The sequence below is a fragment of the Pinus tabuliformis genome, chromosome 2_1 (genome assembly GCF_031772625.1).
Source record: "Pinus tabuliformis cultivar Carrire ecotype Pingquan chromosome 2_1, CPIR1, whole genome shotgun sequence".
Lineage (NCBI taxonomy): Eukaryota > Viridiplantae > Streptophyta > Pinopsida > Pinales > Pinaceae > Pinus > Pinus tabuliformis.
The window spans coordinates 890,751,267-890,777,454 of record NC_142299.1 but is presented as its reverse complement, the minus strand read 5'-3'; the positions used below and the strand labels follow the sequence as shown (position 1 = coordinate 890,777,454).

Here is a 26,188-nt window from a genome sequence, read left to right as displayed (position 1 = left end):
GGAAGACCGAGATTCAAAAATGGAAGGAAGGGAAGATGCTTTGTTTGCAATAAGTTTGGCCACTATGTAAGGGAGTGTCCTAATAGAAGGGATACACCTCGAGATGATGACTATCATAACAACTCCAGGGGAAACTTCAACAACAACGATCAAAGGAATGGCAGGTCCAATGGCAAAGGAAAAAGGAATGCGAGACATCAAGGAAATGGTCGACCCTCCAAGAAATCAAGGAACTCCAGGTATGAAGAATCCAATGTTGTTAACAATAAGCAAAAAGAGTACTATCTTATATCGGCCCTCTCCACTGCCTCTCCTCCGGACACTTTAGGAAATTGGTTGATTGATAGTGGTGCCTCAAGGCACTTCACCGGATACAAGGAAGCCCTCTCTAATCTGATAGAAAAGGAGACAATCTTGGAGATCATCCTTGGAGACGATGCCACCAATCCCACGAAGGGAGTAGGGAATGTTACCCTTCAATTGAATCAAGGTAACACTATTCATTTTCAAGAAGTACTATATGTGCCCGATCTCAAGAAGAACCTGGTGTCCATTTCAGCAATGGAAGATAAAGGATTCAAGGTGGCTTTTATCGATGGAAAGGTACGTGTTTGGAAAAGAAATTTCAAAGATGCTTTTACTCTTGGGTTTAGGGTTGACAGTTTGTATCAAGTTGGAGGAAGTCCATTGGGAGCCATGTCTTGCGGCACATCTCTACAATCTGAACTATGGCACCGGAGGTTCGCCCATCTTCATTATAAGGCCCTACCTGATGTAAGATAGATGGTGACAGGTATGCCCGAGTTAGAATCCAATGAATTCCAAAATTATTGTAGAGAAGCTGGCATTAAGAGGGAGACTAAAACGCCATACACTCCCGAGCAAAATGGTGTGGCTGAAAGGAAAAATCGCTCTATTGTAGAAGCTATTCGTGCCATGCTTCATGATTAAGGCCTTCCGAAGTTTCTATGGGTTGAAGTTGCAAATACCACCGTGTATGTTCAAAACCGATGCCCTCATCAAGCATTGGACTCCAAGACCCCAAAAGAAATGTTCATTGGTAAGAAACCGAATGTCTCTCATTTTAGAATTTTTGGAAGCCCCGTATATTTTCATGTGTCGAAAGAGAAGCAAATTGGGTGCATTTGGGAAGAAATGAATCTTTGTAGGCTATATTGAAAATTCTAAGGGATATAAAATTTATGTGGCTGGTCAAAAGGAAGTTGAGATAAGTCATGATGTCACTTCGACGAAGATATGGCCCTCAGGAAGATCAACAACCTTCCTATCCTAAGGAAGGACAAATTAGGGTGAAAAAGAGGACGAAACGATGTCTGATGTTGATGAACTTATGGATCCTATTGATCCACTCCCGCATGAGCCTTCCTCTTCCAAGAGGAGACTCTCATGGCTTAGGGAGACTCTCGAAGATGCTGAGAGGCACATTGCACCAAGGGGGACATTCCGTGAAAGCAAGAAGCCGAACAGGTATCAAGGATATTTGACTACCATGAGCACTATCATTCAAAATGAGCCTTCATCATTTGAGGAAGCTGTGAAGCAACAAGTATGGAAGTATGCTATGAATGAAGAATATGAGTCAATTATGAAGAATGATGTCTGGGATGTGGTTCCTAAACCCCAGGACAAATTGGTTGTCACTTTTAAGTTCTAAGTGGCTCTTCAAAATCAAGCATGGAGCTAATGGAAGTGCAAAAAAGTTCAAGGCTTGCTTTGTTGCTCGAGGCTTCTCTCAAAAGGAAGGTGTAGATTACGATGAGATATTTGCACCTGTTGCCTGATACACCACCATTCGCTCGATCATATCCCTTGCTGCCTCGCAAGGATGAAACCTACATCAAATGGATGTCAAGACCGCCTTCTTGCATGGTTCAATCAGAGAGGAAGTTAATGTGGAACAACTCGAGGGGTTTGAAGTTCATGATCAAGAATCTCATGTATGCAGGTTGAAGAAAGCTCTCTATGGATTGAAGCAAGTACCCCGGGCTTTGTATGAGAGGATCGATAGCTATTTGATGAAGCTGGGATTCACTAGAAGTGAAGCCGATCCGAACTTTTATTTTAAGGTTGAAAATGATAAACCTCTCATTCTGGTACTTTATGTGGACGACCTCTTTCTGACAGGTGCAATCCCTCTCATTCTCAAACGTAAGAGGGAGTTGGCTTTTAAATTTGAGATGAAGGACCTAGGACCGATGCACTATTTCCTAGGGTTGGAGGTCTGGCAAAAGCTAGGTGAAATTTTCCTTTCTCAAGGAAAATATGTCGTGAAGATATTGGAAAGATTTGGGATGGTGGACTGCAAGCTTGTGATTACTCCGATGGAACTTAACTTTAAGAAGTTATGTGGTAGTGCTGCTGGACCTGAATTGGGAAATGCTTTTGAGTATCGTCAACTCATAGGAGCACTAATGTTCTTGGTGAACTCCTGTCTGGACATATGTTTTGCAGTTAACACATTGAGGCAATACATGGTTGAGCCTCATCATATGCATTGGATTGCCGCCAAGAATCTTCTGAGATATCTTCGGGGCACAATCACTCATGGACTGAGATACACTGCCAGAGATGTGAGGTTTCATGGTTATTCTGATGTTGATTGGGTTGGTAGTGTGGTGGATCACAAGAGCACTTATGGATGCTGTTTTTCTTTGGGCACGACTGGATCGTGTACTATCGTACTCCCTATGCTAGGATGTCCGATATTGATATGGGATCAATTGGAACTGACTTCGGGTCAGTAAGAGTGGTACGAGACACTCTCTCTTGATTGGAACTGACTTCGGGTCAATAAGAGTGGTATGAGACACTCTCTTTTGACTGGGATTGACTTCGGGTCAGTAGAGAATGGTATGATACATTCTCGATCACTTCTTCTTCTTCATAGTTCAGCAGAGCAGACCAGAGCAGTGCATGGATGGCAGAGATAGTACAGACTGGCAGATGGATTAGCAGGTGGAGTTCTCCCTAGTTGAGAGGGAGTGTTAAAATTGGCAACTAGGGCCAAACTCCACATGGGTCATCTTATTTATGACAGCTGATATTTTTCTTGGATTCCTCTATCCGAATGGTGTAGGATTGATCCAAAGATCATCTAATTCTGACATGTACAAATGAAGTTACGAATTTATTTTGATTATGGACAAATTGTCAATGTCGGCCAGCAAACTCATGTAGGCTCAAAAGCCCAACAGTCACGTCTTTTCATCTTCAACGTTATCCTATAAATACATGATGCCTCATCCTCATTTGGACACACTCATCTTCACACATCTCTCTCTCTCCTCATCTGATTGGGTACGGATTTCTGGCAGCTTCTCTCTCCACACGTGCGAAGGAAAGGACTACTTTTTCTGTTTCAGTGTTGACCAGGTTTGACCAAATTTTCAGAGGCTGTTTTTGGGCTGCGTTGACCTATTTTGCTGCAATTTTGGGTGGAGGAATTCTGTCAAGCAGACAGCATTTATGGGCACCGAAATCGAGGCAATCTGTTGACTGTTTGACCAGCGTTGACTGTGGCTAGGGTTGGTGCATGGTTGACTTTTGTTGACCAGTTTTGACTGGAATTTTTTGGACTGTTTTGGGCTGATTGGACTTGCTGTTGGAGGCCGAAGTTGATTGGGTTTGACTGAGCTGAATTGAGGAAGAAATTTTCCCTGTTGACCAGCGTTGACTTTTTTGGTTAGGGCTCTTTTGCTGCTGTTATAAATTATCAGAATTTGTAAATTGTACTATCTCTCTCTGCTCTACTATTGAAGACTAAAAGAAGAATTGATCAAGGGTATTTCCACATTGGGGTTTGTCCCTAGTTGGTGCCACATCTTGTGTCCTCTTGTCTTGGCTTATCTTCTACTGTTTATGTTTATGTTCTATCTGCATTTTACTATCATGTTGATGTGATTGCTAAACTGGATATTGATATTGGGCTAATAAAGAAATTGAAGTAAAATTGCTCTAAAGCATAGAACATACCATTGTTGCCTAAAATTAACAAAAACAAATTTGGCTATCTTGTGGATGTAAGTATGTTGAATGGGTTTGTATGCAGCAATTTTGATAACATTTATGAAGAAAAAGAATGCTTCTTCTCAGTTGGGAACACCAAAAATATACATTCTAGTGTACTATCACAATTTCAAGTTGAGAAGTAATAGTTACCAACTTATAAAAATTATGTATTTCATAATTCAGAATGTGTGTGTTCCCCTTGCTTGACGTTCAATATATATATATAGATATATGGTGTTCCCATTTTTAAATTCTTATTATATGGAGGAACTAGCTAACATGCCTGCTTTTTAGACTGGTCACTTACCTTTTAGTTTGGCACTTAACAAATAATACTTACACTGATCTGTGTATGCAAAATTAGTTATAGATTGAAGACACTGCAATTAGGTAAGATTTAAGCACATAATTGCCAAAAAATTGCTCAATCTTTATAGTATATTGCCAATACAAAGTTAGTACCAAATTTAAGCAAAAATTGTAACATTGTGGAACTGTTGTATGCTGTATTGTGTATGGGATGATTATGAATTTGATCTTTCAAAGGTACAAAGGTAGAAGGTTGGCTAAACACATCGTGGAGAGATTTTACATGCATACATTGTACATATTATACAAAAGAAATGGATGATGAAATGATTAGTCAAAGAAGTTCCCATTGTTCAACCTCATGCCTGACTAACAAGGATGATTATTGCATTGTTCCCTAAATTTAGGTTGATCATGTTGTGTGCTGACTTGGTCAAACTTGATCATTGACACATTCCTAGGTTGATTTGATTCACTTTCATTATTCAACGCATCATTGTGCGGCTCCTTTAGTTTGTGATGTGCAAATGTGGCACGTTGCGTTGTCACAGCCATGTCATAGGTAGTTGGTTGATGCACTAGCAACAAAAGGATCTTGTGTGATCAATGCTAGTTTGGTGATTTTGGCAAGGGATAAGTTTCACATGCTGGTGATTGATAATCGTCACCCATCATTTTTGCGCACTGGCTCAAGTGTAAAATGCTTAGGCTATAGTAGGAATTGAATTGAATTAAATTCCTAGTGTGTTGGGTGGCGTTACCAACAATCTTGTGAGATTGTGTGAATGCACTAAACTGTGGTCTATCAATTGGAGGTTTAGGTCAAGCTGTGCTCTTCTTAAGAAGAGGATTGTAAGGCTAAACCAACCTACTATTAAATGTTGGATGCATTGTATGGGGCAATGGCAGATCAAGGGCACACTTATTTTTGATAATCTTATAATTGCAAAGGTCAAAGTGTGCTTTGGAGACTTGTTAAAAAGCTTTTTAAAAAATGATCTTGATAAGGGCTATGACTAGGGCAATCATCCTTAACATGTTGGATTGGTTGGGGTTTGGTTCCTTTTATCATCAATCAGTGGAGACCCTTTGTTTGTGGGCCTTGGTAAGGGTTAGTGTGAATGGTGTACTTTTGATCCTATTATTTTGCAATGGTCTATTTGACATGGCTACTTTATTGCCCCTTATCTCTACATGGTTGGCACAAATGCTTTGGGCTATTTGTTGGAGGTTGTAAGGGCAAGTAAGAGGAATTTCTTTACACGGTGGCAACCAGCTTCTGAATGTTCTTTTTGCGAATAACTAGACTCCAACACACACGTTGACCTAATAATTTGTGGAGGGTACTATTATTTTCTTGGACACACTGGTAGAAGTCGTTGGAGTAGTTAAAGTGAGGTAAAAACATAGTTCTTCCTTATTGGCTAGGATGACCCCTCCTTAGTGGAAGATATCATGAAGAACGATATGATTAAAATTGGTGAAAAAGCAAAAAGTCAAAATCATCATCTGAACTTATTATCTCATGATAATACAAGATATAGTATATATAGTACATTCCTCTGATAACCACCTTTAATGGTCCATATAACTAGTGTATGTTACTTAGGATAATGAATATATCCCAAGTTAAATATAAGGTAGTTTAGAATTTAATGATTCTAAGCAAAATTGCTAGCAACCCAACCCCCCCATCATGTATCCGTACAAGAGTACCAACTAGGTAACAAAGGCTAGTGTCAATGCTGGTAACACATCTGAATTTTCAACCTGATACCCATGGTCTAAAATCTCATGAATTTTGATGAAGATCCACTTGAAAAATTGCCAAAAGTGGATGCCAAATACCAGATTTGGAAAACTGATTATGCAACAAATGACCTAGATAAGCTCTAAATTGTTCACAGATATGAACCCAAAATTGATGACTGTAAACTCTCATGAGAAGTGACTTTGGCTGTAAGCCATACATATCTCAAATCATGAAAATGCCCAATAATCCAATGTGCCAAGCCAAAATGTAGTGGAATCATCTGTTGTCTGCAAGGTCAAAGGGCTTTACATGTGAATTGTGAAGGCTATCAAGTGAACAAATGTGTTCACATAAAAAACTGCCAATAATCAACGTTCCAATCTTGTATCCTGTAAAAAGTTAAAAACTTGTGTATGAAAACCTTTGATTGATTCGAAATCTCAGCAAAAATCGTTGAGAAGTTAACCAGGTGAATTGTTGGTACTGCTGTAAATCCTAAAACTAAATTGTCAATTAAGGTGTCAAATAATCATGCAAGTGACTGAATCCTCAAATTCTAAGTCACATGAAATGAGGACATGGGACACGAAAATATGAATATTTGAAACAAGACATGTTGACCCTAGAAATAGGGCACGAGGGTCACACTTTAGTTTATATATATATATATATATATACAAAAATGAAATATAGAAATGAAGATCCAATTTTATAAGAACTAGAACATTTAAAAGACTCTTGGAATCCCTTCAAATCTCAATTTTATTTTTCACCTGCACAATTAGAGATTTTGAGAGTTCTTTTCTTAAACAGTTGAAAGTGAAAAAATAGCAATGAAAAAACTTTTTTAGAATCAAACATACAGGACATGTCTAGTGCACGTGTCCTATTTTGGGACACATGCCAAACACGTATCAAATACATGTCTTAGCATGCCCATGTCAGATACATGGGATATGAACACGAGCTCCCAATTGGATGTGTCTTGTTTCTTATCTCAAATCCCAAAATCTGGCAAACCATCCATCCATACCAATATTTTGAAAATTCATCAAAATATAATCCACAAACTATCATCAAACTCTTGAAATTCCTAATCAATATCAAGTGCTAAAGGTCAAATTGACCAATCCAAAACTCTATGCAAGTGATCAGTGTTGACGTCACCAAATCTTGAATCTATCATCATCATCCTTATCCTCTTCTTCTGTATCATGATCCTCAAGTTCTGGTGCTTCATCCAACTTATTCACATCAACAATATGCCTCTGCAAATCAGCATCAAGAAACCTCGCAGTCACAAATGTAATAGGTTTGGAGTAGTTAGGAATATGAAAGAAGTGGGACTTATTCATTTTATATGCTAAGCCAAATTTGCTCCTCTTGAACTGCAACTCTTTCCAAGGTCTAACAATGCTTTTCTTATCCTTAGTTTCTTTACCGATGTCATCCATATCATCTCACACTTTATGTTGTTGGAGGTGTTCATGTTCAGTGTCAACAACTGCTGATTTGTTGTCAGCAACTACTAATCCAAAAGAACCTGTGAAGGATTCAAAAATAGGAGTGGAATGTTGAATATATCTTGATTTGAATATGTCTTAACTCACCTGTTAATAACCTGTTTTGAATTTAAAGTGGATCAATCTTTTTGTGCATGATGTGCATACATGTAGCAACATGATTTAGTGAAGTTTTACTGATTTGAATAGTTGATCCTTGTGCAGTGTGAACTAGAGTGCTTAGAAGACTGAACAAGTCTTCAATACTTGCCATCTTGATCCAAATAAGTTTGTCAAGTGTTACAATGCCAAAAACAATATGTTGCAATGAAAATCAGCGTCACAAATTAAAAAAATGCCAGACACTTTGATACCCAATTCAATTTCAGGCCAGATCAAATGACGCAAATACAAATTCCAAAGGGTGACAAACATGCCAATTTTGTTGGACCTTCAAGACTTCATAAGGGCTTCTTGCAATTCTAACCCAAAGTATGACTCCTAGAGACTCAAGCTCCTAGAATTGAGTCAAAGAATTGATGAAAAGATATTGAAAGAATTTATGGACGAAATATTGCAGATGACCTTATAATGTGGAATACCTTCAAAGTTATAAGCAAATTTGTCTCCAAGTGCAAATGGTTGCTTTCCTTTGCTTATTGCTTTGACATTATATTGCTTTATTCCTGTACTTGCCTTAGAATTTATAGTATTATGTTATGTGCATGTGCATCTTTGCAAAATATAGCAATCATAATACACAAACACCAATAGCCGTTAGATCTCACACACAAAGATCCTAATACCACTTATTAAATTTAGGACGCAATCCAAAAATTCCCTTTTATTAAGTTTCTAGATCCTCCTAGATCATCAATCCCACACCTTATAACCCCTTTAAAATTATGGGAAAAATTAAGTAATTACCTAATAACACCATTTTACAAAACTGTTCAATTTAGTCCTACTTATAACACCTTTATGAACTCTGATCCTTATAACTTCTTTACACAAAAAAATATATGTTATCACCCTTTTACAAGATTTTTTAACAATGCCTCAAAATGCTAATTTGTTTAATCAAGGTTGGAGTTAAAGAGACAAACAGTCATTCTCCACACACCTTAAGAATGATAAAAGTACCCATGGACACTTTCAGATATTTCCTTAAAGGGTGTAAGTACCAAGTCATGGCATCCAGATTTACTTTGAAAGTGATATTGAATATTGCCTCTGGAGAACAACCTCAAAATTAAACAAAAAGTGATTATCAATAATGCCTTTGAAAAATTCCCAAGTCATAAGAATGATTAGAAATTCCCATTATTAAGTCTTCCACGTTCAAATGCTTCGTTTACTTCCCATAGTAACATTAATTATAATATGAAAGGCTTACATCTTTCCCTCACTTTTTTCATTTCTACTTGTGATATAAGCACCTTTCAATATAAACAGCAAATGTTCATCACTTTTCCAAATGTGGCATAAACAAGTAGAAAAAAACCTCATAGAGTGTGTGCTTGTTCTTCTCATAGCTGATCTGTATCCCATAGCTAACTCATGTTGTTTTGCAATATAAAACGTAGAGAATACACAAGATTGTGCAACTATTGTATCACTTAATACTATTCTCAAGCTTTATTTACTGCAACACCAACAAGATCCTTAGCTATTCTCCAATTCATAATCAGAAGACAGTGATCTTTTCCTGTCTTGGAAAATGATGCGTTGCACTCTTTTTCAGCCCACTTGTTCAAGTACTTTGTCCATACTTCACATTCCTTAACTTCTGTCGTTCAGGCATCTCTTCTCAGCCTATGATGTTGCTAGATGTGCTAGTGATGTGAGAAATCACTAAGTTCTCTGTCACATTCAATGCTAGAGTTTATGCACAGACAATAAGTGCTCTTAGTGTCTGCATGTGCATCTCAATCAAAGATTGATCATTTACTGTAACTCATTGAATGGAGATGATCCCCACAACTATTGAATGGCTGCCAAACTTGCAGTTTTCACATTGCAATGCAAACCCCTTTCATGCATACCTTTTACATACATTTGCAGAAACGCCTAAGGACAATGGTGATTCCTTTATTGATGGTTAGAATTGTAAGCCAACAATGCATTTTGTTCTTTTCAACCACGGTGGATATCTATAAAAGAAAAGTGAATCATCAAACCAAATAATTGCAGAGATTGACCAAAAAATAGAATGACACCCTTCTGAACACTGCCAATGTTATCTGCCGAGAACAATGATTGGGTATAATTCATCTAAAACTACAAGCCACAACAGATGGGATTAAAAAAAGCTCTAGCTATCTGTGTTTCATTCTGCCATCTCTAACATAGCTGAAAATCTGTTAATGTGTAGAATTCTCCTCAGTGATTGTTGCTCATCATTACAATGGAAGAATCCACTATTGAGCGCATTCCCACTCTGTGAGCATTTTCATGCAGTAGTCTTTTTAATCAATCAGAGGGAGCCATCCTTTTCTTCTTCTTGGATTCGAATGGGTCGACTGGCCTGTCCTTGTTAAAAATGTGGTTACAAAATTGTGTAAATTCTATCACATTGGCATCGATAGAGAAGCCCTTCTACAGCAACCATTTCTGAATTTGTCAAACTTCTCAGTAATCATATGGTGTTGTATTTATGGTCCATATATCAAACAATATATCATGAATAGAACTTTAATATATAATATAGGAAAAGCATTATATTAATACAGGAAATGAGAGGCATGTACTTAATGCGACTGTCCCAGCAACAAGAACGACAAAGTCAACAATCAAATAAGTTTAGAATTATCAATAGGACCGACCAAAAGAGAGCAAGGCTCGAAGATCTCAATCTCTCAATGCTTTGCTTGGATCTTCATGATAGGTATTAGGAAGATGACTGGCTTCAGATTGCTGACAATTCTCATCAAATTTCTTTTCACAGTTTCCCAAACAGGTTATGTGAATATAGTTGAAGACAAACCAGATCCAACAGATGCAATGGCATTACCTTTTGGCATTCACATCTTTTCTTCATTTTTTTTAGTGAGAACTTTCTTCAACAATCTTAATATTTTGCACTAACATTTTTCCAACCAAACTTAACAATAAAATTTATATATCACCACATCCAAAACTAGATATATTTTTCACTCGTTCCAGATTTTTAGTTCATCACATTGTTTTTGGCACCATTTTTTGTGCTTGGGCAAACTGCCTTACAGGCATATGGAAATATATCGAACCTTCAACAATGGTGGAGACTGAAGCTCCCCTTTAATACCTCCAACATTGAAGGTTTGGTTCTCATATCTTCCATGGATAACTAGTATGCCTTTAAGACCATAAAAGCTTGATAAGTCATTTGTCAATGCCCAGGCATACATGTCTACTACCAATTTGAAGACATCATGAATAAGAAGAAGATTAAGAATTGGCGAAAAGACAGCCAAAATCATCATTTCAACTTATTATTTTACATGATAAATCATAATACAAGATATAGTACAGTCCTCCGATAATCATCTTTAACGGTCCTCATAACTAAATGTATGTTACTTAGGATAATGAATATAACCCAAGATAAATATAAGGTGGTTTAGGACTTAATGATTACGAGAAAAATTAGTGACAATTGGTTGAATCATGAATGGAAGGTTATAAAACATTGGGAAATCGATCATTATTTAGGCATTCCTCGGAATGAAACTTTGTCTTGCTAATGAGTGGTAGTAAATAATGGCCATGTTTGGAAAGAAAATTTAAGCTTGGAGTCATCTCAATGTTCTATGTGCCAAGAAGGTTATAATTGTTGATAGAGTCCTTGCAACCAGGCACATTTACTATTCCTCTTATATTTTCCCTTCTCAAGTAATCTATAAAATGCTAGAGAAGATAAGTAGAAATTTTCTTTGGGAAAATAGGGTAGTGTGCTAGGGGTTGCTTTGGTGGCCTAGGATATTACAACTCTATAGAAGGACCAAGGGGGATTGGCCCTCCTTGACATCATTGCACATGGAGTTGCTTTTGTTGATAAATGAGTAGTAGATGCGATGGAGGGGGATGCCCCTTGGCAACTTTTATTTTGTCATCGATTCAACATGCTCAATGCGTTTAAGTATCATAGGCCTATTTTTTTAATGTAACATGATTGAATGGTAATGCATTCACAATTTTAGGTTCAAGTTTGCTTAAAAGGGTATGGGATGCATCGCTGTAGAAACCCTAATTCCTTCGCACGTTTGAGCGAATAAGGCCCAAAATCAGATCTTTCTTTTTCTTCTTGGTTTCTTCTTGTTTCTTGCTTCAAATTGAACTTCTTATTGTTGCAGATCGAATGTGTCACAAATGAGGTCGACGCTGCTTCTATATATACACATTTGTGGAGGTCAAATAGCCTCTTCTAGGCTGACTTGTCACTGGCAGGGCAAACTTGTGCTTTGGAGGTATTTTTGACTTTCTAGACATAAAAATAATATCTTTAACATGTTACAATTTACCCAATAGGGTCTTATACAAATGATATTGACTCTTGATTCATGACAAATATTCTTATGACATGAAAAACCCTAGAATCATGAAGAACATGCTTAACCTAGATGGCCAATCAAAAGAAGCATGAAATCCATGCTTGAAAATAATATTTTTCTTTCTTCTTTTTCTTGTAACATAAGATATACATAATGACATGAGTACAATGACAATTATGAAGACCGAAACTAGTTACATTTTCCAACACACCTAACCTGTGGTTTGAGTAACTGCAACCCATGAGCATCTAAGCCGTCAAAATCACATGGGGATTGCACCCGGCTTGGGCCACACCAGCCCTTAGCATGGTTGGATTTTTGCCCATGGGGTTTCTAACTGGTGACCTTTTCGCCAGAGAGTGTGTCTTAATAGTTCACCCTGTCACTGTCTATTCTACACCCCATGGGTGATGTTGATGTTTTAGAAGTTAAATAATTGAAAAAAATATTATTTTTATTTTTATTTTTTCAAGCTTCTCGATAATTTCTGATATTTTTCCCGATATTGCCAATAATTTAAATTTTGGACCTATGGCGATAAATTGTTGATAATGATAAATGTAACATTGGTATTTATCCATAAAACTCGTCCATGACTTGTACTTGGCACCATTTGTAGTAAATTTCCCCCTTGTGGAGGCGCTGCAGTATGTGAGATGCAAACATGTCACTTGCAGGATAGGAACTTGGTGAGGGCAGTGACAACACTTGCTTTCATCAACCAGGAAAGCTCCCATTGACAACATGGCTACATTTAAAGTAAGACTAATAAAATTGATGTTGATTTGCACTATTACTAGTCATTTTGCATGCCCTTCGTCACATCTATGGACAATTTAGTTGAGGTTGTAAGCATCCCTATGTCTCCCTTTAAGATTACCAAAGTTCCATATTTTTTTATTTGATTGAGATGGGTTTAGGACCCTAGTTGAAACTTTGAGTAGTGTAATCCTTCTTTTGACTAAGGATCCTAGGAGTATCCCTAGCTCGTACATTCCCCACCAGATCGTACAGCCAGACGCCTTGATGTTTCTGGAGGACTCCAACTGCAAGCTAGAGCCTTGTTCGCCCCCTCACCCTCAGTCATTAGGCTCAGGAAGACCTTTCCATTATCAGCCTCATTGTCCGAATTCTCTTTCTCACTCTCTCTCTATTGACAGGTCCTTGAGTTGTTAAAACTTGCCTAGTGTTTTGTAATACTGTAACTTTGTCACAGTTTTATACATATGTTTTGATGTTATACTTATGTAGGTTTCTTTATATTATTTTTGGCATCTCAAGGAGTTGTGCTTGCACTCCCATGTTGTATTAATACTGGTTGTACTCTTCAGTCCCGTTGACCTATTTTTAGTGTTCCACGGGGTCTCGTCCCCCCACCTGGGGGTCGAGTTTCCTAGCTCCCTCGCGCTCCGTGGACTTGGGGACGAGATGGGGTTGGTTCCCCACGCTCCCAAAAGACAAGGTACGCGAGGAAACTTGAAAGGGGTTGTTTCCTAGGCGAAATGGGTCTTATGGGTCTTGAGGGGTCGTTTCCTTAGAAAAAATTCGCAATTTTTTTTATGAAACAAAAAAAATCGTAATTTTTGATATTTGTTGACCGACCGGGAAGGTTTTACGTTATGTTCATTTCACATTTCATTTTTTGTTTGCTCCTTCATTGAACTGAACATTACCGCCATCGCCAAGCAGCCTTCTGTCTGCTCCTTTGTTGAACGGAACGCTGCCGCCATCGCCAAGCAGCCTTCTGTCTGCTCCTTTGTTGAACAGATTACCTTGAGCAATTATGCTCATTTATCTTTTGATATGTTTTTATGTTATTTTGACTCTATAAAATTAAAATTTTTGACTCTTGATGTATCAGACTTGACTTTTATAATTTTATTTCAATATTCAGTATTCAATGTTCATAGTTGGAAGTTGAACATCAGTATGGTTTAAAGTTTAAAAGTTTAAACATTTATAATTTTATAATTTATTTTCATTGTGCATTGTTAGTAAGTTAGTAGACTAGTAGTTACATTGTACAGTTACAAACTTACATGTATGATGTATGATTATAATTTATATGATAATGATATCAATGATCATGCTTTTCGTTTTAAATTTGTTTCAGTTATATGATTCATCGATTTATATTTTATATTTATAAGTTTTTAAGACCCCGAAGTCCCCCCACGTTTCCTAAAAATTGGTGGGGAGCTTTTGCATAGGCCGCTCCTACGTATCCCCGCTCCCTCGCCTCCTCATACCGGAAACTTGGTGGAACATTGCCTATTTTTGTGGTCATTTGTTGAATGTTATTGTAATTATCTTATATTATCTTATCTTAATACATATATTTTTTTTTTCATGTGTAGCGGCTATTTAGTGAGGGTGATGACACCCCCATAGCTTATGCAAATATCATGTCTATCATTTTAGTTCTCTTTAAAGACTCAGCCAGCTCCATGTTGTTCATCTGGTTGAGTAGGGGTTTAGTTTGAGGCCGGTTAGTATGAAATTCAGTTTGCAAACCTTGTTGCTATTCATGGGTTCTTCTGCTGATTGGATTGGATGCCTAATATGATGCCATGCATGGAAAACAATCTCAGGAAGATATTTATAAAAATATTATCCTACTGTGCGTGGAATTTAAGGGACGTCCTTCCCTTTGACATTGCCGGTGGTTTAAGGATTCAAGATTGGTTGCTACCCCACATCCCCCATCAGACATTTCTCCTAGAATATGCCTTGATCTTGCTTATAAAAAGAGAACTTTGATCGGAACACATGTTTTGTTTGGTGGGCATCTCTTTTTTGAGTATTGAATTTGACTGATCACCTTTCTCTCTTATTTGTTAGTGCTGACTAATTTTGACTTTGGCTTGGTCGATTTGCAATTGAGTCATCTCTTGTTCCCCTTGGGCATGGTCAGTCAATCTACTGTGCTCTGAACTGTAGTATAATTTTAATTATCATAATCTTTGCTAGTGTTCAACTGTGGAAAGAAGTTCATATTGTTTCTATTCAATTGTCAGTTCAGTTTTATGTCATCTAAATGCTAAAATTCTCATCAAGCGATATTTGAGCTGCTGCATTTGCATATACTGTTCATTCTTATTAAGTAATAATTGTAAATAGTTAAAATTGATTAGTTCTTAAATAGTAGATGCAAATATGGCCATGCATGTATATAATCCTCCAAAAACAGTCATAGCGTATTCAACTGTTTTTGTTTTCTTTGAACAGTTCACATGGAAAAAAAAATTTGTATTGATAAGAAATATACATGGGTTAACTTGGAGAATCAAATGGAGACATTTAACTGATAGCTCTATTTCCTTTTCAGGATTGGGATTAGATGCAAGGATGTCGACAGAGGCAGGTAGCAGGCCAAACATGTCATCATCTTTAGATAAGCTTGTTAAACAACCAGGAGTTTTTCAGACAAGAGGGCTGGGAATTTCTCCTGACTGTTTTTGGGAAGCTCCAAAAGCAAAGCCCAGTTTTGAATCAAGGTTTAGTGGGGTTGAACTAAATAAAAGTTTGTCTCCTATTACTTGGAGAGTTGCCAACCAGACACTGGGGCTGAGAGAAGCATCCTGCATGCCGTATCCATCTTCTCTAACTGGCAAGATTTTTGACAAATTAGATCCTTTCAACATTGATGGTGGAAATAGTCAGTTTTCAAGTTCCTTCTCCAAGTTATTTGAGAGCAAGTGTAAGTATAATTTTTACTCCGCATTTAAGGCATAGCTGTTGCAATTCTCTTACAGGCACTGAATTTGCAATGCATAAATATTTCTTTATGGTCTTTTCAGGGATGGTACACCATAATCAACTGTGCTGCTTTCCAACAGTCAGAAACTTTAGTGCTTTTCTCACAAAAAGAGCTATTATGAATATGTTTAAAACATACAGAATGTGGATACACATTTTTATATATGATTAATCTCCCATTCCATACAAAGCCTTTGTTCAACATTATCATTACCTTTCTTAAGTTTGTATATATGATTTTTATGTGGGGATTCATTAACACCGTTCAAATTGTAGGATGGATTTGTTGGTGCAATTCAGTATCTTGAGCGTGCTGTCATTTTTGTTGTTGACCCCATTGATAGCTTTTGATTTGTAATGCAGTGAACTTGTCATCCCATGATGCTGTATCTGATCACTTTGTTGATACTGCCACAACTCAATTGGAGGAGGATGAGCTTTTTCAATCACTTGAGGAGTTGGAATCGCATACCATAGGAAACCTTCTTCCTGATGATGACGAATTATTGTCTAGTCTTGTTGATGAGGTCGATTGCATTGCCCAGTCTAACATGGTAGAGGAAAGTGAAGATTTTGATTTATTTAGCAGTGGTGGTGGCATGGAGCTAGAAGCAGATACTCTTGATAATTCCAATGGCTGTAAAAGTCTAGATGTCTTTGCTGGGGTTCCCACTTCTCAGCAAGGTGGATCAAATGGTTCTATTGCCGGGGAGCATCCTTATGGGGAACACCCATCAAGAACTCTCTTTGTAAGAAATATTAACAGCAATGTTGAAGATAGTGAATTGCGGGCTCTTTTTGAGGTGCATATTTCTGAGCGACATGATTCTGTTTAAATTTCTGAGTGCTGTTTGGTAGTAGGCGTCTTTAGTATATGGCTTAGAAAGCTATTATTTTATGAGATATAAGTGCTTGCTAGGTTTTCACGTTTTATGATATCCTATTATCATGCAAAGTGCGATGCTTCACTTAATGATATATTTTGCTGTATTTGCTCAATTGTGCCCCCTTCAGCAATATGGCACCATACGTACACTTTACACTGCGTGCAAACATCGTGGATTTGTCATGATATCATATTATGACATAAGGGCAGCACGTGGTGCTATGCGAGCACTACAGAACAAACCTTTGAAACGAAGAAAGCTAGATATACACTTTTCAATCCCAAAGGTATGTTTGACTTGTGCTTTCCATTCTGTCTGTTAAGCATTATACCTTCTGAATTACTGACTTTAGCGTATGTTGTGATTCTCAAGCATAGCCTTTGTCCTTGACTATTGCCTATAATTAACAATTTTCTGCTTTATCTAGCCCAGGTGATTTTATAATTGATTTAATTCCTTTCTTTCAATTTCAGATTTCGACCTATGTATATCTGGTTGGTTAAATCAGTCTTACTGAAAGTCGTTTTACTTGATAAAATGAAAGGTTTTGTTTTTGAAAATTGGCTGCTTTAGACTTCCGCAATAATATTGTTACATTATCCACAAGGGTTTTCTCGACTGGTGCCCATGGGGCTTTGGATTGATGGTGAACAGGTGCACTGTTAAGGCACTCCTTGCAATAGGTCACCAGTTCAAATCCCCTGTGGGTCAGCCAACAAAAAAAAGGGTTATCTTGAGTGGTAGATGCTGTTGCTGGAAAGTTCATGGATGTTTTTCAGATGTCCACCTTTGTATATCTGGTTGATTTAAAGCAGCCTGTTAGTAAAAGTTGTTTTAATTGACAAAATGAAGGGTTTTCTTGTAAAAGTGGCTGCTTTAAACCTCCACAATAATCTTATTACAGTAGCCCCAAGGGTTATCTCAATTGGTAGATGCATTTGTTCAGAAATTCATGGATGTCTCAGGATCAAATCTCATTGAGTCCCTTGGGGATATCAGCTGGTATTTTGGTGGGCAGTTACTATCACCCTCCTTCAAAAAAGCTGGGGAAAAGGCAGGAAATCCATGGGGTGCTGGCAAGGTACCAGCATCCTCACTTGGAACGCCTAATATGCGTGTGAGTGAGGGACTATATTTCTTTGGAAAAAGTAATGTTACATAGAATAATCAGAAGACCCTATAAAATTCATTTCCGTTCTCTTTGCAAGGAATGACTGTGCATCTTGTTTCATGTTTTCTGTGTATTGCAAGGTAATTTGGTAAGAATATTTGTCAAACAATATAAAAGCAGTTGATGCTTCATGATTAACCATAGTCATTCTGATAGTTTCACTGAAATTTCGTTACACTTACTAGCAGGACAATCCTTCAGATAAAGATGTAAACCAAGGCACACTTGTGGTGTTCAACCTCGATCCATCTGTTTCAAATGATGATCTCCGGAAAATATTTGGTGTCCATGGTGAAATCAAAGAGGTGAGCTTGCCAGGAGTGCCAAGAATACCAGAAGTATGTTTTTTTTGACTGTTAATTTTGAGAGATGTCAAACATGCACTGCTTTTTGCTGAGTACAGATCAGAAATTATTTCACAACTCTTTATTGTTAGGTTGACAGTGAATGTGAGAATGATAATCTTCATTTTCCTAACTAAATTAGAGGTACTTTTACAGATCAGAGAAACTCCACATAAGCGCCACCACAAATTTATCGAGTTCTATGATGTCAGGGCTGCTGAAAAAGCCCTAAAGGTGTTGAACAAAAGTGATATTGCTGGCAAGCGAATAAAGTTAGAACCAAGTCGTCCTGGTGGTGCTAGACGGTGGTATTATCAGATACAATTACCATTTCTTTTCATTGTTGAAATTGATTTCGATTTTATTTTTTCCTTCTTCTTTCTGCAATTTCATTATGAATCTACAGATGAGGTGCCTTTTTACAAGTTCCCTGTGATTTAGTAATAAGTACCCAGGAAAAATGGTTATACATTGGCCCATGTACAAAACAAGGTTAGCAAAATGGAGTATTACAGTAAAGAGTATGATGAGTAAACATGTCTCTTATGACTTATAAAGATACATGGTGCCTTCCGCTCATAATTATTCATTATTCTGTAGGTGTATATATCATCTGTCAATTGTTGAGATGTTCCTTTCGATAACCATGTACACTGATGAAAGTCCATATTTATTGCTAACAGCCTGATGCAGCAGTTGTATCAAGAGCTGGAGCAAGAAGAAGTGCACACATACTGGCAACAAGGAGCTTCATCTGCAAATAATTCACCATCTGGTTTGTGTCTCACTAGGTCATGAAGACTGAAGCAGTAGTATTTTGCAATGTCCAGAGTTTCATGATTGCCAATTAATGTTGTTTCATTTAAGCTTTGGTGCTGCCTAATTATTGTGGTGTTTATATGAATCAGTGAGAATATTATTAAACTTACATGGCTAAACTTTTATGGTTTTTCCATATGGTTCTAGGACCTGACACACAATGGGGAATGCCAAGCAGTTCTATTGATAGTGGAGCTATACAGACATTACATTCTAGTAATCATGCACCACCGAGTTTGTTTATGGAGAGTTCATTGCATGTGGTATCATCAAGTGTTCCCCACCATTTGTCATCTCCTATTAGAGTTGCAGCTATTTCGAACCATGGAGGTCAAGCTGTTCAAGGAGAACCTGGTCATTCAGTAGGTTGTATGAGCCCCGGGATACAGAGATTGCCATCTTTCCATCCTCAGTCACTTCCAGAGTATACCAATGGTGTTATCAATTCTTTCTTACAATCCATCTGCTGCAGTTTCAGCAATGACAGCAGCCATGGCTTCAAGGCCAGCTGAATCAATTGAATCCAGGTCTTTGCATAGAGTCAGTTCTAATAACATGAATAACCTATCTTTTGATCATAATGATAGTGGTGAGTTTATTCTTTCAGATTTTTTTTGGTTTCTTTTCTGCTTAGAACAAATCCAAGGTGAAGCAGAGGATTGTTGATTCAGTTACTGGTATATTGCTTGTAATTTTTAATTATAGTTTGAAAATCTTATGGCAGTTTTTGGAGTAGCAGGGAATGGTTCCTTGTTGAATCCACATTCTAGTCCAAGTGGAAATGGCCCTTTACATGCCCACCACTTTGGTCAGGGTAATCTTAATTCCTACCATCATCATCTACACAGTCCAATTATGTGGCCAACTTCATCTCCATATGCACATGGTGTGCATGTACGGCCACAACCACAGTCACAGCCACAGCCACAGCCACAGCCACATTGTTTTCCAGGTAGTCACAGTCATCTGATTAATGCAGCATTATCTTCACAACATCACCATGTTGGTTCAGCTCCAATTACCAATCTCTCACATCTGGACAGAAGGCATGGATATATTAGGGAGTCTCCTGAAACATCGCTTTTCTCTCCTGGCTCACTTGGAGCTGTGGGATTATGTGGTACACATGGAATGCATCCATTGCAATTTGGCACTCACACTCTTATGTCTCAGATGAGTGTCAATGGTGTTGTAGATCCTACTGTTTCTTCTCCAAGCTTGGGAGCAATGTCTCCACAGCAAAGATGCCTCGTCTTTCCTAACAATGGGTCACCAATGTCCATACATGGATCCTTAGAGAATGCTAATGAACGTGGAAGGAGCCGTAGAATTGACAACAATGCCAATCAAGTTGATAATAGGAAACAATATCAACTTGACATTGATCGAATATTACGTGGAGAAGACACTCGGACAACACTTATGATCAAGAACATTCCTAACAAGTGAGTCAATGGTTAAATATATGAATATCTGAAAGTGTTTTTCGCCACCTGTTTAGTGATCTTATGTTCTCGCTGAAATTTTATTTTGGGTCAGCTAAGAAGTCAAAGGAACCTCTTTGTAGGTACACATAAAAGATGCTCTTGGCTGCTATAGATGAACAATTCCGTGGAACTTATGATTTCATTTACCTGCCTATTGACTTCAAGGTGAGTTGATTTCATTTACCTACCTATTGTCTTCAGGGTAAGACTTTACAATCAATCTATTTTGTTCTTTCAGGAAGCCTTAATTTGTTCGGATTACAGCATCCTGTGTTATTGTGGTTTATTATCCAGAATACTGTCAAGTACAGATGATATGTAATCTGCAGTCACATCCTTGGGTTTGTCCTGATTATTTTCCCTACTTCTTGTGATGCAGAATAAGTGTAATGTTGGCTACTCCTTTATCAATATGATCGATCCTTTACATATCGTACCATTCTTCCAGGTTACATTTCTTGTGTTTCCTATTCTCTAAACTTTTCATTTGAAACAGTTGAAGCACAGTTTTGCTTGATTGAGTGCGTTAGAGAATGATATAACTATATACTATATAATTTTATGTATTATTATTGTATGCTTTGCTATGGCTTGCACTTTGAAGCTTTAACTTTCCAGACAGCTATTCATAAATGTACAGTTTTGGTGGCTGAAGGCTGGTTTTGTTTGATTTTGAATATCCAGGAAATGTGATTAGTGGGGGATTTATTTATGTGACCACACTTTAGTGGCTTATGGTGGTGGCTTACCTGCCCCGCACTCTTTTTTTGTAATATGCTCTATGTAACCTGGATATTTAATAGATAAATCAAAACATATTTCAAAAACGAAAATTGTGTACTGAGGTAATGCAACCTTTCCTTGCAGGCATTCAATGGTAAGAAATGGGAAAAGTTCAACAGTGAAAAGGTTGCTTCTCTTGCATATGCTCGAATTCAGGGTAAATCTGCTCTCATTGCACACTTCCAGAATTCAAGCTTAATGAATGAAGACAAACGATGTCGCCCCATTATTTTTCATTCAGAGGGTCCAAATGTAGGTGATCAGGTGAGCCAATTAGTTATGTGCCAAATGAAAAGTTGTATATTTCAACAATCATGTAGTAGGATCATGCCTGTTGTATGTAATTATCTCAAATCTTTTACCTTCACATGTGGTCCTTCTAGGAGCCATTTCCTGTTGGAGTCAATGTGCGTACAAGACCTGGCAAAAGTCGTACTAATAATTCTGGAAGTCATCAAGGTAGTCCTTCAAACAGTGGAAACGGGGATGACTGCAGTAATGGCATGGAGCCTTCCATTTATTCTCTTGAAAAGGATGGGGAATGAAAAAAATTTCTACTTTATCTGGCTATGATTTGAAGCTGATACCTAGTTCCTCTATAGTTCATTTGGCAAGAGTAAGTTAGCTGTTATTAATTTAACTAGTTTAAAACATCTATCAGGTCTGAGGGGTAGAGCCAATCCCACTATTGCCTTTGGATTGGTTGTTGGGCGAAACCCTGGACATTTTGTTTTCTTCATTGCATAACAACATAAGAAGTTGTTTTTGGACTATTAACTATCTTGGCACCATCCAAGTGCAAAGCCAAAACTGCTTCTGCGGAGATCTGTAAAAATGATATTTTGAGTGTAGTTATTTGCTTGAGCAGCAACTATAATCCAGGCTATTCAACAGCCTAAAGGGCACCTGTGGCCTTTATTTTAGCTGACAGCCTGTGGCGCATCATGAAATGTGCGGAGATCTGTAAAAATGATATTTTGAGTGTAGTTATTTGCTTGAGCAGCAACTATAATCCAGGCTATTCAACAGCCTAAAGGGCACCTGTGGCTTTTATTTTAGCTGACAGCCTGTGGCGCATCATGAAATGTACATGAGAGCTGAGTTTGAACAATTTGTTCTGCCTTCCAAGGACACTGCCATGTATATTGGCGATAATATTTTGGTCATACGGAGTTGATAACTGAAGTCCTATTTTGACTCTGCAACATTTTTACCTTTATTATACAGGTCCATTGATGATGATTATTTGTGACAGGTATTGAGTTTGTATTACATGGAACCATGGATAAATTTTGAATTAGAGGAGGTTTGAACTGGCTTTGGCATCGGCATTTATGTTGTCTAGTTGTAAATGACTCATTTAATCCTTTGGTTTTACGACTTGTGGAATTGAGATAGGATGGTTTTGATGGGTTTTCCCTTGGTACTTGTCTATTGTCTAGTTGTAAATGACTCATTTAATCCTTTGGTTTTACGACTTGTGGAATTGAGATAGGATGGTTTTGATGGGTTTTCCCTTGGTACTTGTCTATTTCACACTCGCATATACACAGAATTTCCACTTTTGGCAGAATAATTGTTTGCCTGGAATTTTAGGGTAGGCAAGTCAAGTGGTGGTGATTCTTGTCATTTTCAAGGGAACCTTTCCTTTAGTTTGATTCTGGGTTCTTCCACTTTTGGCAGCATAAATTGTTTTGCTGGTGTTTTATGGTAGGCCAGTCAAGTGGTGTTTGATTTGAAGGGAACCTTTCCTTTAGTTTGATTCTGGGCTCCTGCCTAATTTGAAATATTTTATCAGCAGACTAAACCAATATATTTGGCAGGAGTGAGGTCCATTTATTAGGAGCCATACGGAATGTGTTGGGAATTGACCCTTGCCCAATGGTGGTAAACTCATACTGATCTACCACTAGTCCACAGATTGAGTATATGTTTCTTTATATGTACTTCAGAATTTATCAAAGAGCAACGGCAAAGATTTCTATAAATGAAGAGACATGATGATATGACTTGGCTAGATATTTTCTGTAACGAAGAGATATGGTGATGTGAGTTGGTTGCTAGTCATGTGTGACTGGCAAGGTTAAATTTTTTAAAAATTGATTTATGAGATTTTTATTAATAAAGCAATATGTAGATTTTTTTGTTTTGTTTAAATGTGGGTGATAGGGCACCACCAAAAGTCATTTAACATTTAGATTAAATAATCCCCTATATGCAATAGTTGTTTACAGGTGGGCATTAATTACCTGCAGTCTTTTGCTTTATTGATCGTTCCACCTTGAAGATGGACCTTGCATAATTGGTCCAAAACATTGATAACAGAAGACATGCATGTCTTTCCAGAAACATCACCACAAAATCATGTATTGATATATAAATTGTTGCCATGAGGAGGATCCAATGTGTCTACTAACCAAAACACCAGTCATTAGACACCAAATAAAGAATATGTAGGTCAAACACCTAGGTTATTGTTGCAACTAGAGGTTGCAATACACCATCGTTTCAGCTTGTGGGCTAGCTTTTCAGTGGGGGTTATTTTTGTGGCTGGATGGGGCTTAGTACATGTCCTCTCTATGGTCATATGTCTTCCAAGATTGTGAAAAAAAGTTAGAAGGCCATTGAGCATTCTTTGTAGAGTGTTTGGTGATATTTGTCGAAATGTAGCTTAGTGTATGTGCTCTTTATGAGCTCAACTTGTCCAAAAATAACGTGATTCCCCAAGAAAAACTCGCCAAGCGTTTTCCTTGATTATTGAGTGGATTGAAAATGTGTTTGGCAAGGTTTTGTTCATTGTGCATTGGACCTTAACTTCACTCTTGATTATTGAGTGGATTGAAAATGTGTTTGGCAAGGTTTTGTTCATTGTGCATTGGACCTTAACTTCACATGCTAAGATTTGGCAAAGGTGGTTAAGATCCCTTGCTACCTTGGCAGCGTGCATTTCAATCTCCAAGGATAACTTGTACTATGGCACATTATGCCTACTAATGGGCATATACTATTTTGATCTCACATTTTGATTTTTGACTTGGCATTATCAATTGATTTAAGTGTCTTTCGGTGACTTTGAATCTTGTCTTCTTTCTCCTTTTGAAGCTAAAATGTGATCCAATTTATTAAATTTTGATGTCCTTCAAATACTAGAATGCGCTTTTTTATTTGACCCCATCCTTAACTTAGGATTCTTCAATATTCCTCTTCCAGTTTTTTGTTAGTCTATTCATCTGCCCTTGCTTGATTTTAAAAATGTTTTTTTTTTTTTAATAAATTCCTTCAATCTATTGATGTCATACAATGGTTTTTTTTACCATGGTTTCATAATCAACATATTTCATTATCTTTCTTTTTTAATTCTTTCCTTGAATTGCTCATTTTCCAATTCCTCTTGCTACTCTTTCATCGTTTTAATTCTTGAATCTCTTTAATGAGTGCCTCATTAAGATTTTGTATTTTAGATAGCTCATTACCCTTCTTTTTTATCTCTCTTCTTTATCTTGTTTTAATTCTTCTTGAATGTGATGGATCGCTTTCATATTTGACTCCTTGATCCACTTTTTAGAACAATTCGTTTTTTTTTCCATGTGATGTGCAATCTAGTAGCTTCATCAAAACATTTCCACCACTTGGAAAGTTAAGGCCTTTGGAATTTATGTTAAGATCCTAATAAGCATTCATTATTAGTTTATTATTTATATTAGTAGGTAAGTTAGAATACTACATTGTATCCTTTCTTTATAATTGTACCCTTGTACACTCTAATTTTTAATGACTTGCAGAATGTCATATGTGAAGGAGAAGTTATCACTGAAAAAGGAGAGGAGGACAGCGTACCTACCAAGCCTACATTAGATAAGGAGCTATCCATATGGAAGAACAAGGACAATAAAACCTATGCCTTGATTGTTGCATCAATAAATGAAGAGGCGAATCATCATATTGTTTACATTATAGGTCCTTACAGTGCATTAAGGAAGTTGAAAGATTTGTATGGGTCACATTTAGAATGGAGCTTGTACAACTAATGGTCAAACTCATCAACCTCGAGTTGAAAGATGATGATCCCTTGGCTTTAACTTCCGAAAGTAAGGCTGTTATGCATGATATAGATGCCACTAGAGTGAAGATAGACATTTCTATCACAAACTTAATCAAAGTCATCTACCCTACATACTATCTTGAATCTCTGAAAACTAGTGACCAACTCAAGTCCATTAATTTGATTCTTTAGTGGAGAAAATTGTAGAATGAGAAAGTTTTTGGCAAGAGGAAGACAATGGTTGAATGTTGATTTTTCCTTGACACTTCAAAATCAGGTCTATGTCTAAACACGATCACAATCACACTAAAATGCCATAACAAAAACACTTTGCATAGCGGAAAATGTACAACAGTTAATCAATGGAGTACACAATATATCTCTGCAAACCCAACACTTGCTTATATTACAACTTGAATGTAAAAAACATAGGGTTCTCATACTGTGGATCATGGCCCTTACAATTAGCCTTGATACAAGGAAAAGACTAGGGCTTGATGTCAACAACATATGAACATCAATATGCCCTTGAACAAGACACTTGACTTGCTAAAGGAGATTTCACACCAACCCTTTTAGTCCATGTACTTTGAACACCTAGCAGGTCCTTTGCTGCCTATCTTGCAGAAGGTATTGTTGCCCCAATGACTCTGCCTCTGCTGCTCACAAGTTCTTTTGCTCCCTTAGAATGGCTTGCATCTTCAACTCATCAATTTTCCTTCTATCAATCCTCCTGCTACACCAAGAAGACTAAACATAGGTCCTCACAAT

The 26,188-nt window shown here is 37.4% G+C and overlaps 1 protein-coding gene across 1 annotated transcript in view; it reads left to right on the top strand.

Moving 5' to 3' along the window:
• LOC149203505 (protein MEI2-like 4) overlaps nt 1–22,629 on the top strand; it is a 53,819-nt gene extending 31,190 nt beyond the window's left edge. Inside the window, 13 exon segments of the mRNA XM_089403472.1 lie at nt 15,454–15,825; nt 16,248–16,687; nt 16,899–17,057; nt 18,131–18,247; nt 18,443–18,591; nt 18,970–19,061; nt 19,253–19,550; nt 19,552–19,694; nt 19,830–20,550; nt 20,673–20,757; nt 20,972–21,040; nt 21,460–21,639; nt 21,759–22,629. Coding sequence (XP_089259598.1) covers nt 15,454–15,825; nt 16,248–16,687; nt 16,899–17,057; nt 18,131–18,247; nt 18,443–18,591; nt 18,970–19,061; nt 19,253–19,550; nt 19,552–19,694; nt 19,830–20,550; nt 20,673–20,757; nt 20,972–21,040; nt 21,460–21,639; nt 21,759–21,920 — 2,987 coding nt within the window. The 3' untranslated portion in view covers nt 21,921–22,629.
• The last annotated feature ends 3,559 nt before the right edge of the window (nt 22,630–26,188 follow it).